Source organism: Sorex araneus, chromosome 5 (assembly GCF_027595985.1).
Source record: "Sorex araneus isolate mSorAra2 chromosome 5, mSorAra2.pri, whole genome shotgun sequence".
NCBI lineage: Eukaryota > Metazoa > Chordata > Mammalia > Eulipotyphla > Soricidae > Sorex > Sorex araneus.
The window spans coordinates 200,666,277-200,681,935 of NC_073306.1; the positions used below are offsets into that span (position 1 = coordinate 200,666,277).

General features: G+C 48.5%; 1 protein-coding gene across 1 annotated transcript in view; it reads left to right on the plus strand.

Annotated features, from left to right (window-relative positions):
• The first annotated feature begins 5,367 nt into the window (after positions 1 to 5,367).
• Positions 5,368 to 15,659, plus strand: part of FRAS1 (Fraser extracellular matrix complex subunit 1) — a 523,736-nt gene continuing 513,444 nt past the window's right edge. Inside the window, exon 1 of the mRNA XM_055139083.1 lies at positions 5,368 to 5,974. Within this exon, the coding sequence (XP_054995058.1) occupies positions 5,899 to 5,974 (76 nt within the window). The 5' untranslated portion in view covers positions 5,368 to 5,898. The remainder of the gene's footprint in view (positions 5,975 to 15,659) is intronic.

Here is a 15,659-nt window from a genome sequence, read left to right on the forward strand (position 1 = left end):
TGTCTTCCCCAAAGAAAAACCAAACAAAAAGAAATCAATTCTCAGCCAGGGATGTTGCTCAAATGATCATTAGGGCTCCTGCCTAACACGTGCAAATTCCTGGGCTTAATCTAGAGAATGTGCCTCTCCAACTCCTACCCCCAGCACTGCCAGGTATGGCCCCAAGGTCCCCTGGTCATTACTAAGTAAAGCACCAGGGAAAATGCTTTGCACAAAAATTTAATTTGATGAGAAATTTAATTTAAATTAAAAAAATTTAGGCACCATGGTTTCCAATGCTGTTAATGATAGTTTCATGCACCGACCATTCCATCAGAGTGTCTCCCTCTGTAACCCTCGTGCCCTCTCTCTCCCTCCAGCCCAGTTCTGTAGACAGTTCTCTGCTGCCTTTGACTATCTGTTATTCCTTTACTATGTTTCTTTATATTCCACATATGAGAGAGATTATTCTGTTTCTGCCCTCCTCCTTCTGAATAACAGTATGATACTCACCAGATCCACACACGTAGCATCAAATTGCATGATTTCATCATTTCTTACTAGCCAAGTGTATTCCATTCTGTATATGATATCATAGTTTTTCTTTATCCAGTCATCTGTTCTCGGACACCTGGGCTGTTTCCAGACTTTGGCTATTGTGAATAGTGCTGCGATGATCATATGGGTGCAAAGGTCTTTTCTGAATAGACTTTTGGGGTTATTGATTGTCGATGTCTAGGAGTGGAATTACTGGGTCATATGAAAGCTCAGTAGTTTTCTGAAACGTGTCCATATTGTTTTCCAAAAGGGTTGAGTCAGCTGACATTTTTACCAGCAGTGGATGAAGATTCCCTTTTCTCCACATGTACTCCAATACTGCTTTTGTTGTTGTTGTTGTTGTTCTGCTGTGTGCAGGTCTGTCTGGCATGAAGCGATATTCTATTGTTGTTTTGATTTGCATTTCTCTATGATCAGTGATGCAGAGCAATTTTCCCTTCTTGTATCTTTTTTTAAAAATTTTTTATTAGTGAATCACCGTGGGGGTACAGTTACAGATTTATACATTTTTGTGCTCATGTTTCCTCCATACCAAGTTCGAGAACCAATCCGTTCAGCAGTGCCTATTCTCCACCACCAGTAAACCCAGCATCCCTCCCACCCTCCCCAGTCCCGTCTCCCCCCACCCCACACTGCCACTATGGCAGGGTATTCCCTTTTGTTCTCTCTCTCTCTGATTAGGTGTTGTGGTTTGCAATAAAGGTGTTGAGTGGCCATTGTGTTCAGTCTCTAATCTACATTTGGCACGCGTCACCCTTCCCCCGCATGACCTCCGACCACATTTTACTTGGTGTTCCCTTCTCTGAGTTACCCAGAATGAGAGACCAGCGTCCAAGCCATGGAGCCAAACTCCTGGTACTTATTTCTACTATTCTTGGGTGTTAGACTCCTAGTCTATCATTCTATATTCCACAGATAAGTGCAATCTTTCTATGTCTGTCTCTCTCTTTCTGACTCATTTCACTTAGCATGATACTTTCCATGCTGATCCACTTATATGCAAACTTCATGACCTCATTTTTTCTAACAGCTGCATAGTATTCCATTGTATAGATGTACCAAAGTTTCTTCAGCCAGTCATCTGTTCTAGGGCACTCAGGTTTTTTCCAAATTCTGGCTATTGTAAACAGTGCTGCAATGAACATATAAGTGCAGATGTCATTTCGACTATACTCTTTTGCTTCTTTGGGATATATTCCCAGCAGTGGTATTGCTGGATCAAATGGAAGCTCAACCTCTAGTTTTTTGACAATCGTCTATATTGTTTTCCAAAAGGGCTGAACTAGTCGGCATTCCCACCAGCAGTGTAGAAGGGTCCCTTTCTCCCCACATCCTCTCCAACAGTGGTTGTTTTTGTTCTTTTGGATGTGTGCCAGTCTCTGTGGTGTGAGGTGGTATCTCATGGTTGTTTTGATCTGCATCTCTCTGATGATTAGTGATGTAGAGCACTTTTTCATGTGCCTTTTGGCCATTCATATCTCTTCCTTGGTAAAGTTTCTGTTCATTTCTTCGCCCCATTTTCTGATGGGGTTGGATGTTTTCTTCTTGTAGAGTTCAACCAGTGCTTTATACACTATTGATATCAACCCCTTATCTGATGGGTATTGTGTCAATAACCTTTCCCGTTCTGTAGATAGTCTTTGTATTTTGGTCACTGTATCTTTTGCGGTGCAGAAGCTTTTTAGTTTAATGTAGTCCCATTTGTTGATCTCTGTTTTTACTAGATTGCTTAGTTCCATGTCATCTTTGAAGATACCTTTATCTTCAATATCGTGGAGGGTTTTGTCGACCTTGTCTTCAATGTACCTTATGGTTTATGGTCTGATGTTGAGGTCTTTAATCCATTTTGATCTGACTTTTGTGCATGGTGTCAGGTCAAGGTCTAAGCCCATTCTTTTGCATGTGGTTGTCCAGTTGTGCCAGCACCATTTGTTAAAGAGGCTTTCCTTGCTCCACTTCACATCTCTTGCTCCCTTATCAAAGATTAGATGATCATACATTTGGGGTTGTGTGTAGGGATATTCCACCCTGTTCTATTGGTCTGCGGGTCTGCCTTTGTTCCAGTACCATGCTGTTTTAATTGTTACCGCTTTGTAGTAAAGTTTGAGGTTGGGGAGGGTGATGCCTCCCATCGTCTTTTCCCCAAGAATTGTTTTAGCTATCCGTGGATGTTTGTTGTTCCATATGAATTTTAGGATTGCTTGATCCGTTTCTTTGAAGAATGTCATGGGTATCCTTATAGGGATCGTGTTGAACCCTCCATGTATCTTTTGGTTATTTGTATATCTTTGAGGGAATTTCTATTTATCTCTTCTCCCCATATTTTTGATGAGGTTGATTATTTTTTTCCTATTAAATCTTACAAGTACTTTATATCTTGGATACTAAGCCTCTATCAGGTGAACAAGTATTTCCTCTTGGTCTGTTGGATGTCTTTATTCTGGTCATTGTTTCCTTGAATTTAGTCTCAATTTTTAAATCTTTGCTCCCTCTTGCTTGGCCAATGGTGTTGAATCATTTGAAGATGCCTCTAGGTTCAATGCCATGAGGTGTTCCTCAGTACAGTTATTTATTTTCCTCAGTACAGTTTATGGCTCCCAGTCTGGTACCCAGGTCTTTAATCCATTTTGAAACTGACTTTTGTGTGTGATGTGAGATAGGGGTTTGAGTTCACTTTTTTACATGTTATTGACCAGTTTCCCCAACTCTACTTGTGGAAGATGCTTTCCTTATTGCACTTCATACTCCTTTGTCTAGTAAACTTAGTACTGAGAGAACAAGCTGTCTAAATTACTCCCATCCAGGGTTGGTTATAAATTTTCTATACCAGGATGGATGGTGGTCAGGAGTAGTTATGTGAATGTGTTAAAACTGAGATTTCAGAAGCAACTTAACTTGGGACTGAGAAAATGTCAACTTTCCTTTTTTGGCCACATCTGGTGCCGCTCAGTAGTTAAACTGTTCTTGGCAGTGCTTGGATGACCATCCTGTTTATAGACCCCTGGTGCTGGTAATCTTACCAAGACTGGGTGTGCGAGGGGTGAGCACTAGCCCTTTGAGCCCCTCTAAGCACTGAAGATGGGGAGAAATCCTTCTTCAGCGTGGGAGACAAGGCCCCCGGCCACTGCTCTCGGGGAATTTACACTTCCCCTGTCTAGTCTGTCAACAAATGTTTAGTGAGCACCTACTCGGTGCTTCAGATACAAAGGTGCTAAACAGTCTCTTATTAAATCTTAGAAGTACTTTATATCTTGGTTATTAAGCCTCTGTCAAGTGAACGAGTATTTTCTCTCTGACCCGGAGACCATCACTGTCCAGGAGAGACTGAGATGCTGTCTCACAAGCCCGGGAATCTTAGCCAGGATGTCTGAGCTTGTCTCTTGGCTCTGGCAAAGCAGTCACAGAGTGAGGACCGCTCTGAGTTTGAGTCCTTAAGGGGAAGAACTCCAAGCGGCGCCAGTGCCTGTTGGGATGCTTTATGGGGGGGAGTGAAGAGTGGAAACAAGTGGGACCCCCAGCCCTTCCCGCCCGGGGGTTCGATGCTTTCGGACACCTCCCCTTGGCCAGGCTCTCCATCTCATCAATCAGTTCGACTGCGGGACCCAGCGCGTCCCAGCCTTGCCGGCGTCCCAGCCACCACCCTCCCTCAGCATCCCTGGAGCAGCTCTTTTTATTTACTTGGTTCTAGACAAAACAACGCTGTCCCTTGGCGCTGGCGGGAACGAGCAGGCCTCCCCTCTTCTGACGCCTGGCCCTCCCTTCCCAGTCCTCGGCCAGCGGGGGCGCAGCTGGACCCCGACTCCGAGTGGGGCTCCGCTGACAGCCTGCCTCGGGGGGCGGCGGAGGTGCCTGGGGGCTGGGAAGGGCCGGGCCGGGACGCACACGCCTGGATGCCCCTCTCCGGCGGCCGGTGTCGCCCACCTGGCTCCGGCCGGAGGGTCCCAGAGCCGGGGACACGCATCGGGTCCGCCCCACGCCCAGAGCCCGGCAGCCGCAGCTGCCGAGGTGTTGGGGGCTGGAAGGGGTGTCCCCCCCCAGCCCCCGAGCGTGGGCCCCCAGCCCGGAGAAAGGTGTGGACCCGGCTCGCGCGCCCCCGCCGCCTCCCGCCGCCCCCTCCTCCCCGGCGTGACCACTTTTGCTCCCGCCCCAGACAAAGGCAGTGAGAACTCCTGCACGACGAGGAGGGGATCAGGTTGCTGCCTCGGCCTCCCCGCCTGATCCCCCCGCGTCCTCCCCTCCCCAGCTCCCCTCCCCCCGCGCCCCGCGCCCCCACGTGACTCTCTGGAATCTTTGCCCGGAGCCCGGAGTCCCCGGGTCCATTTCCACCCCGAGCCGGAGGCCGGGCGGCGGGCGCGGGAGAGGCGGGGCGCGTGTCCCCTAAACGCGGGCGGCCGGCGGCGGCGGCGGGGTTGGGGGGGGCTTCTGCTGTGCCTGTGCCTTTCCGGGGCTCCGTGCTCGAGTGGGCGTTCAGCTCGGTGGGGGGCGCCCCCCTCCCGAGATCCTCGCGGCGCGTGGCTCCTCCTCCGCGCCTGTGATCACACCTCGACCCTGCAGCCCGGCTCGGGGCGTTTCGGGGAGGACCGAGCCGCCGCCTGGCTCCCCGAAGCCCGGCAGGTCCGAGAAAGTAGCAGGCGCGCTCCCCGCGCCCCGCGCCCCCCGCGCCCCCCGCGCCCGAGCGCGCTGCGGCACCGAGCCCGAGGTTGCAGCGCCCGGCGGTCCCGGGAGCTCCTGCAGCGCCGCACAAAGTTTCCTGCGAGCGGCTCCGGGCTCGGGTCTGGGCCGAGCCGCCGGCAGCCCCGGGAAGCGGCCGAGGGGGCGCCCCGGTCCCCGCGAGCCGAGCGGGAGTGTCAGACCAACTTTACAAAGCGCCGCCGCCGCACCTGCGCGGGCACGGGAGCCGGGGTGGGGGGCCCCTGCAGCCGACCCCGCCCGCTGGAGGCAGAGGCCGGGAGGAGGCTGGAGGCAGAGCCCCGGGAGGAGGCTGGAGGCAGAGGCTGGAGCTTGCAGGCTGCCCCTTGCAGCCGGGGACGCGCCAATTCCCGGCGACACCCGGCCGCCTCTTCGCCGCTCTCCAGCGCGCCCCGCGTTGGCGGCGTCCCCAGCGCCCCGAGCAGGGCGCGCCCCCGGCCCTACTGAATTGAATTCCCCGCCCCGGCCGGCGCCTCCCGGCTGCTCGTGAGTGAGGGTCGCTCCCCACCGGTGCTCGACTCGGGCTCCGGCTCCCCGGAGCTCCCCGCCCGCCGCACCACCCCCAGCTCTCGGCGCGTCCCAGCCCGGGGAGCCCACGGCAGCGTTTTTGGCCCGGATCTGCTTCTTGGATGCTGAAGGCTGAGCTGCTCCAGCGCGGGTGCCCGGGCGGCGATGGGTGTCTTCAGAGCGTGGCTCGGGGTGGCCCTCGCCTTGGCGGCATTTGCAGTATTGCCTCATCATTCTGAAGGTGAGAGCGCTCTGTGTGTGTGTGTGTGTGTGTGTGTGTGTGTGTGTGTGTGTGTGTGTGTGCATTTCAAGAGCTTGATGTGTTTATTACGGGTCAGGGGGAAGTTTTCGGATGGGTTGGTGGTCGCGAATGGAGCTCAAGTGGGCATTTTTTTTTTTTTGGAGTGGGGGGAGAAGAGTGTTTTGCATTCAACTCACAAGCTGGCCCCGAAGTGCGCAGGGGTGGGTGGGTGGGTGGCCGAGCGCGGTGGCAGCTCAGAAATTGGCTTCTTCCTTTCTCCTCCCCGCTGCTCTGGAATGGAAAGCAATCGCAGGGCGCTTAGGTGAGGCGCGAACATTGCTCTTACCTACGTGAAAATGCATCTGCTTCCGTGAACCGCGGCAGCCTGCACGCCGCGCGTCCGCTCCCGCCCTCCTCGCCCCAGCCGGGCGCTTGGAAAACTCCCCTGAAGATTTTTTTTGTTTTTTAATAATTGAAAGGGTGTAGAGTGTGTACTGGGGTCTCTGCAACTCAGTTGCACTAGCTGAGCCCTCCCAGGGCCTCCTGCCCTCCCGGGCGGGTGGGGAAGGGGGTGCCCAAGGAGTTGGGCTTTATTCTCCGGCTTCGCCCTCTGCCCCCCAGGTTCCCTCGGGGGGCCCCACCCTCGGTGAAACCCCCTGGAGCGGGGCCGAAACACCAGGAGACCGGGACAAGTGTTGTCGCCATGATAGCAAAAGAAATCTTAACTCGGGCAAAATCAATGAAGCGAGGAGTAAATCCCGAGTTGGGGGGCAGATGGGGAGGGAGTGTCCGGGGCTGGCGGGGCGGGGACCGCGGGGCGCCGGGCGCTGCCACCTGCTCGGAGGGCCCGGGAGAGTGGCCCCTCGTGCTCGGGCCGGGGAAGGGGCTTCAGCCGCCCGCGCCCGCTCCCCTCCCGGCCCATTCATTATTCATGCAGCTGCGGGGAGAGAGTTCACCTGCCCCGCTGCGAATCTGAGCTTGGGCGGCGGGCGCCGCCTTGCAGGGGCCGAGCTCCCACGCGGGACCCGGGGCCGGTGGGGGGGGGATAAAAGTCGCGACTCGGGTGGACCCCCCCACCCCCCCCAGCGGCGACCGGCGACCTCTTCCTTGTTGGTTTCCCGGGAGAAAGAGGCGTGGCCTTTCTGCAGAATTCTTGCAGTGCCCCCTGGCCTTGCCCGCCCCGACTCCCACCCCCACCCCTTCCCCCAGACCCCAGACCCCCCTCCCCGGGAAGTTAGTACTGAGCCTGGGAAAAGTTGGTCTGGGGCCTATGTCGCCTCCTTCCGACGATGTAACCTGCATCTGCACAGTACGTGTGTGTGTGTGTGTGTGTGTGTGTGTGTGTGTGTGTGTGTGAGCGTGCATACATTAAAAAAGAAAAAAAAAAGACAAGCGTGTAAGGCTTAATGGTGGTAATAAACCAGCTGGCTGAGTCGGTGCAGCCCAGCCAAGTCTGAGTTGGAGACGTAGAACATTCTATGCCCCTTTCCTAGGTGGAGGCAGTTGCTTCCTTGGAAGCCTAAACCCCGGCCGCGCGGAGAAAGTGTGCGCGCTCCCCGCGCAGCTCGCCAGGGGGCAGTTGGAAAGATGCAGGTTTTCACCACCGAATCTCTTGAAGTTAGTTCGAAAGCTGTTCTGAGGGGGAGCCTGCAGGCTTCTTGGTGGGCAGAGAGGCTGAGCTGGGCGAAGTTCAAGAGCGGCCGGTCTGTGGATGGAGGGAAGGAGTGCGGGGAGCGAGGGCGCTGTTTCTCCAAAGCTTCCCGGCAAACTTTGCTCCCTAACCACCTCGCCCCGTCTTCAGAGCCTTCTAGGATCAATTCACGTATTTGAATTGCAACGAGGTGTGAGACTTGCCCTCCCGATCATGACTATGCTTATCTAATGAATAAAGTTGGACATTGTGTTGAGAATTGATTTGATTTGTTTTGTTCTTTGGGCCACACCCAGCGGTGCTTGAGGCTTGCTCCTTATTTTTTGTCCGCTGCTCTGCTAGGCGCTTTACATATTTCCCCCCATTAAATTAGTTTTGGTAATTGATGTCAGTGCACAGTCTGAAAATTTTGTGGTCATTTGGTGAGTTTTAGTTCTGTTGGGGTTTTTCCTTTTTAAAAAATAGCTAACTAAATAAAAATGGCTCAGGTTAGATCTCTGGCATCCCAGATTGTTTCCTGAACCCCACCAGGAATGATTTCCAGCAAAACAAAACAGAACAAAGCACTTTGAGAGTCTGGAGAGATAGTGCAGTGGGTAGGGTCTTGCTTTGCACAAGGCCGAGGGAGCTGGGTTCGATTCCCAGGCCCCATTTGATTCAGCGCCTGGGCCTCCCCTTTCCCCCCTGCCCTGCCTGGAGTGACTCTTGAGCACAGAGTCAGTTTACTTATCAGGAGTAAGCCCAAGGGCATGGTCAAAAACCAACAGATAATAAGAATAACATTGAGGACAGGCACAAGGATTTTAGAGGTCTCTTTGAGTTTTTACTATTGGTCTTGACTAATTAAAAAAAACAAACCTGAGAAACATGTGCCCATTTCTTGATGTGGCTGTGATAGAGGTTTTGTTTTCTTGGATATAGTATCTTGGAGATAGTACAAGGGTTAAGACACCTGCCCAGTTGGATTCCACAAGTGCTGCCAGGAGGGGCTTCTGAGCACAGAGTTGCTAGTAGACCCTGAGCACTGCCCCCCAAAGAAATTTTGTTTTCTTCTCAATGTCCAGAGAACATGTCACACATGCTTCTAGTATACTTGCTGACAAATCTGCAGTTGCCAAAGATGTGGTCTTCCACACTTAGCTGTGTATTGCCGAGAGTTCAGGATGGCTCCCAGATTTTGTCTGTTTTTGGATTTTGTTTTGTTTTGGGCTGTTCCTAGCTGCCAGTGTTCGGAGGGTCTCCTGTATGGTGCTTTTACCAGGGACTTGCATGCAAGGCATAGACCTTAGCCCCTACACTATCTCTCCAGCCCCTCCTACTTATTCTTTTTTTTTCTTCCTCCTAGTTATTCTTCTGTTTTGTTTTGCTTTGTTTTGGGGCCACACTCAGCAGTGCTCAGGGCTTACTCCTGTCTCTACTCAGGCATCACTCCTGGTGGGCTCGGGGGACTGTATGACCTGGGTTGGCCACATGCAAGGCGAATGCCCTACCCGCTGTCCTTCAGTCCCTCTTCTGGTTATTCTTATATCTCCAGCTGAGCTTTAGTGCACAGTTAGTGTTAAAAAACACTGACCAGATGAAAGAGTGTGGCCAAATCGCATTCATTTAAATTAAGCATAGTCTGGCCTCTCTGAAAACTGACTTACGACCTTGCATGAACCACTTTTGGGCTGTGGCTCTGTCATGTACCAAACATAGAAGTTGATTAGGTGATAGCTCTAAAATACTTTTACTTATCCACCAGCATAGAAAAATAAAAAGGATCAGTATTTTGCCAGATTGGCTTTTTGTGTGGTCACTTGCAACATTCTGGATCTAAATTTTAATTATTAAAAGAAAAATTATAAGCAAAAGATTCAGTTAAGTTTGGATTTCCTTTTTTGTTTTGTTTTTGGGCCATGTCTGGCTCTGCCAGGGCTTACTCTTGGCTCTTTGTTCAGGGATCACTTGGGGGACCACATGGGGTGCCAGGTATCTACCCTAGGTGGGGTATGCGCAAATCAAGCGCCTTACTCATGAAGTGTCTCTCTGGCCCCTGGTTTATATTGTCTAAGGCAGCCAAGTGAACAATGATTTGAGAACTTTAAAATAGTAAGTCACAGAGAAACTTCTGCGAACCTGGTTGCTTTCTGAATTAGATGAACTTTGGAATGATCTTTTTCTTTTTCTTTTTTTTTTTTTTTTTGCTTTTTGGGTGACACCTGGCAATGTACAAGGGTTACCTCCTGGCTTTGCACTCAGGAGTTACTCCTGGCAGTGCTCAGGGGACCATATGGGATGCTGGGAATTGAACCCAGGTCGGCCGCGTGCAAGGCAAACGCCCTACCCGCTGTGCTATTGCTCCAGCCCCATGGAATGATCTTTTTCTGAAGAAGTAGATTCTGCATTGTGTTGCCCGGTGGAATTTCTGTGATGTTATGTTAGATAGAACATATTGGTTTGGGTATGGGGAACGATGATTTAACTGGAAGTTAAAAGAACTGAGTTCTAATCTGTGTCCTACCACTCCCCAGGTGATTTTTGCTAATGCCACTAAACTCTCTTTACAGAGACTTTGTGTCAGGTTATGTCTGGTAGGGAGATACAGACATCAGAAAATAAAATCACAATATTTCAGGGGTTTGCCCATCCAGAAATCATTCTTTTGGGTAAAGTAGCCCTAGGGATGTGTAAAATTTGGTCCTTGGTAGATTTTCCATTATGGGATCATTGCAACTTTGGATCATTTGGCTGTTGCAGCTACTTGTAGTGGAAATAAAGAGGTGATCTATTATTAGCAACTCTTGTTTCATCATATTACACTTCTGGTATTTGGGATTGTATTTTGGGCGTTACCCTCCTCATTTACATCATTTCGTGAGGGCACTGCCATCTGTATTTCAGTGTTACAGACTTGAGTGGCAATATCACTCAATTTTATACAGACATAAGTGTCATGAAATATTTTCTACCACGTGGATTAGGCGAGGGAGGGGATTACCACATGGCAACGTTGCAGTCATGTGCCAGCTCTTATAACAGTCCACAAACAGTTGGCCTGTTTCCACTTAAATACTCTATTAATTGATTTGAATCCTGGTTGACAATAGTCCGGATATGAGCTGTTCCGTCAGTCCAGAAAATGATTCTATTTTAACTATGCCACAGTGTACAAGCCATATGCTGAATTATAACACAACATAAAGCTCGTACATTTAAATGCCAACTAGTGACTGCTTATTCCTAATGAATCATGCGTTTGTGATACCATGCTTCCCAAATCCCTTTGCATCCTATGGTCATATCTGTCACTACTAATTCTTAGGACTAATGAATCTGACATTTTATTTTATGGCCTTTGAATTTAGCTTCTCTAATTTATTTAGTTTACTGGGTACTGTTTCTATAGTGAAATTGCCGAAGATAAGTACTGTTACAAATTAGCTTCATAGCATTGTAGCACTGTTGTCCCATTGCTCATTGATTTGCTCGAGCGGGCATCAGTAACGTCTCGATTGTGAGACTCGTTGTTACTGTTTTTGGCATATCGAATATGCCACGGGTAGCTTGCCAGGCTCTGCCGTATGAGCGGGACATTCTCGGTAGCTTGCTGGGCTCTCTGAGAAGGACAGAGAAATCAAATCCGGGTTGGCCGCATGCTCCATAATCTTTTTTAAAAGACTTTTCTTTTTATTGTTTTGTTATGGACTGGAGCAATAGCATAGCGGTAGGGCGTTTGCCTTGCACGCAGCTGACCCAAGTTCGATTCCTCTGTCCCTCTCCAAGAGCCCGACAAGCTACTGAGAGTATCCCGCCCAAACACAGCCTGGCAAGCTACCTGTGGCGTATTCGATATGCCAAAAACAGTAACAATAAGTCTCACAATGGAGATGTTGCTTGTGCCCACTCGAGCAAATCAATGAACAACGGGACGCCCGTGCTACAGCGCAGTGTTATTTTGTTATAACATTGTGGTTTATCAAGTTGTCCATAATACAGTTGTTTTAGGCTTTAAATGTTCCAACACAAATCCACCACCCATCTCACCACCATGTTTTCCCTTCCCTCCACCAGCGTTCCCAGATTCTCACCTACCACCCCAACCTCCCCCCTTGCAGGCACAGATTTACTTCAGTTGTTTGCCACAACACAGAGATAAATGATCTTACTGATCTAAGAGTCAATCTGTGATAACTGTTATGGCACACAATGATGTTACTAAAGTCATTATCTGAGGCTCTACCATGCTGGTTTGAGCCTTCGGTGTTATTGTTTATTTTTATTTTCTTATTTTTATTTATTTTATTATTAGTGAATCACCGTGAGGTACAGTTAGAGACTTAAAAACTTTCGTGCTTGCGTTTCAGCCATACAATGATCAAGTACCCATCCCTCTACCAGTGCCCATTTTCCACCACCAATGGTCCCAACATTCCTCCCCCCCACACCTCATCCCCCCCCTCCCCAGCCCGCCTCTGTGGCAGGGCATTCCCTTTTGTTCTCTCTTTCCTTTTGGGTGTTGTAGTTTGTAATAGAGGCATTGCGTGGCCATTGTGTTCGATCTATAGTCTACTTTTGGCAGGCATCTCCCAACCCAAGTGGGTCCTCCAAACTCAGTGTTATTGTTGAGACTCATTGTTAGCTCACATTTCCCCTGAAAACTTTAGAATGTATACATCAAGAGTATGTTGCATTATGCACAAAAGCTTGAGAAAACAAGCTTTTGAGAACATGGGATAAGTAATTATTCCGTGACATTTTTTGCTCCTGTGATCTCCAGAAAGGAGGAGTCCTCCGGGGCTAGCTTTCTTTCCTTGACACCATGATGACCTCTTCACCCTGCAGAGCTTGGTGCACTTTCTCATGGCCCCTGAGATGTCAGCCCTTAAGTGACTCGGCGGCTCAGCTATATTTGCTATAGCGAGGAAGGAACCGGTCAAGTTCTCAGGGAACTCCGGCTCTTCTTGTCTCTTACTTTTCCTGATTTCCCTTGAAGGAGGCTGGCTTCTCTTTCTGGATCCATCCCAACTGTCGGAATCCGCCTGGCCTTGCAGTTTCCTTTAAGATTCCACCAGAGCCATCGACGTAGACCTCAGAGTTAAGCAAATAAGTGAGGAGTGGAGAGAGTCTTTGCTTTCCATGGTGTTGGGTGTGCACGGCTCGATGGAAGGCCTCTGCTCTAGTGCTGAACCACACTGCGCTCTTCCTAGGCCGGCAACCCTCCCAACTTCAGCTGCTGGTGGGTGTGAAATGTGCGCAAGTGTCGGGGAAATATGCTGGCTCTGGAGGACCACATCTGGCCTTGGGTGGTGATAAATGTTTGATAAGACTGGGCATCGTGCTGGCATGCTTCATTTTCTCGAGGGAGTAGAATGAGGTTTTTGGAAGCCATATCAAGGGAGACGCATTTGTGCAGCTGCCTTCTGGGTAGAATTGCTCTGTTTTAGGAAAGGGGGAAAACAATTTCTTTGGGAATTGTACATCATAGAGGACCCAAATTGAGTGATTTTCTTTCCCTAATGATGGAATTTATCAGCTGCTCTACCCCAATTTAACTTGAGTTTCTAGCAGATGTTTGGTTTAACCAAGTGTGAATGTGGTGCCAATACTCAATGCTTCTTCTTTTTTTCATGTTATAATGAGTGTCTAGTAGCAATCTCAATGTGCAGGATTGAGTTTTGATATGGGTACTTGGGTACTTAAAAGATTTGATTCCTTAAGGAGCTTGGAGAAGACATTGGTTTATGGGAAGTAATGTTATGGAGGAGAGGTGCAATTATTTGAGGAGTCTTATTCTAAATGTTGAATTTTGTTTTTAATAAAGAGTACATTTAAAAAAATTATACTCATTTAGGTACATCAGAATTAATTAGACATGTCAATTTTGGTAATTTAGAAGTGGAATTACATTTACATGCTTTTATTTTGATATGATTATCATATATGCATCTATCATGGATGAGTGTTTTAGGCATTCAGGTATATATGTTATATAAATGTAGCCTGTCATAGGACTACATAGGTTGTTAAACACTATCTTTGGAAAAGGATTTCTTTTTTTTTTTTTTTTTTTTGCTTTTTGGGTCACACCCGGCGATGCACAGGGGTTACTCCTGGTTCTACACTCAGGAATCACTCCTGGCGGTGCTCAGGGGACCATATGGGATGCTGGGATTCGAACCCGGGTCGGCCGCGTGCAAGGCAAACGCCCTACCCGCTGTGCTATCGCTCCAGCCCTGGAAAAGGATTTCTTAAAGACAAACATTCAGTTAAGAATTTCCTCCCACGGATGGGTGTTGGAACACTGTATGACTGAAATCTAATCATGAATAGCTTTGCAAGGGTCTATCTCACAATGATTCAATAAAAAAAAATCTTAAACAAAAATGGAAAGTTGGAAAAGTTAAAAAAATTTCCTCCCAAGGTTTTTATCTCCAGTTATTCTTATTTGAATGTCAAGGGCACAAAAGTCATTTCAATAAATTTACCCACTGAGATCTTGATTCAAACCCCAAGTGTAAATAGCCATCTCATTTTCTTTGAAGATTGTTTATAATTTCATTCTTGGTGGATAAAATAGGCCAGTCCTTTCCCAAGAAGTTAATATATTTTAGACTGCAAGGTCCATCTTAGAGAGTCGAAATACTGTAGTAAAATGTGTCCTTGTCTTTTTGTTTTTACTGATTTTTTTTCTTTTTGGAGTGGGTGGCTCTCCAGGGATTCTTGGTGACCCAGGCGGTGTGGGTCTGACAGTGGGGTGCTTGAGCCCCATGATCCGATACTGCTGGGGCGGGTTCCAGCGGGGCCACCAGCAAACTGGCAGGGCCAGTGAAATCTGGGCCTTCCATATGCAAGGCTTGTGCTCCAGCTTTTTTGAGCCGTCTCCCGGCCTGTCCTCCCTTCTTTGGATGCCCCACACGGCCTGTGTTTCTGCTTTGGTGTGTGTTTGCTATTCCAATCTGTGTGACATCAATCAACACCTGCTCTGCTGCTCAAAATATGTGTTGAGAATGTGTTTATATGTTCTTTTTTTAAAAAAAAATTAGAATTACTATTTTACATGGCTGTTAAGTACAAAACTTAGAGAAAGTTTATTTTATAAAATGCTAATTTTCAGAATATGTAGTCTCATTCCAATTCAGTCTCTTTTTCCCACTTACAAGTGGATCATCTGTTGTTTTTTTATTTGCCGCTTAATGAGTGGAAAATATAAAGATGTATCAGTTCCTAATCAGCTCATTAGGAAAAAAATTGAACGCAAAGAGGGTGAGCAATCCGAGGTAAGAAGCTCAACATAGAGTTCTTTTCAAGTAACCAGAGCCCATAGTTTTCTCAAATAAAGAAAAACATGCTTTATTAAGGCCATAAGAAAAGAGACAATCAACCAGATACCTAAGTGGGTGCCTACATATGAAGAGTTAGGGAAAACCAAGAAGAGAGGATTCTCGTGTGCTAAGAGTATGTCCATTGCAGTGGAGTAATGTAACCTTTCCACATCCTTAGCAAGGATGCCACAGGAAGTGCGCAGAATGAATTCACAGATGAATAATGCAGGCACAAACAGTTCAGAGAAGAAAGAGCATAATTCTGTGAGGGAAAGTTTCATGCAGATTGGGATCAAGTTCAAGGAGCCCGAATAGATCCAATAGAGCTCCCACAGGAAACAGAAATGAGCCGAGGCCTGGGGCTTTACCCACATCCCCACAGGACGCTCTGCCGGCCGCTTTGGTGGCATTGGAGAAGTTGTGTAAGCAAAGTGTGGCGCTGAAGCCTGAAATAACAAATTACGACTAGATTATGGAGGCTTTGCCTTGTATCACAAGAGAAAAACTTGCACTGTATTTACAGCAAGCCTCTGTGCACACATTTATTTTCAAGTGTAAGTAGTAGCACTGTAGCACTGTCGTCCCGTTGTTCATCGATTTGCTTGAGCGGGCACCAGTAATATCTCCATTGTGAGACTTGTTATTGTTTTTGGCATATCGAATACACCATGGGGAGCTTGCCAGGTGCTCTGCCACTCAGGCAGGATATCTTGCTGGGCTCTCCGAGAGG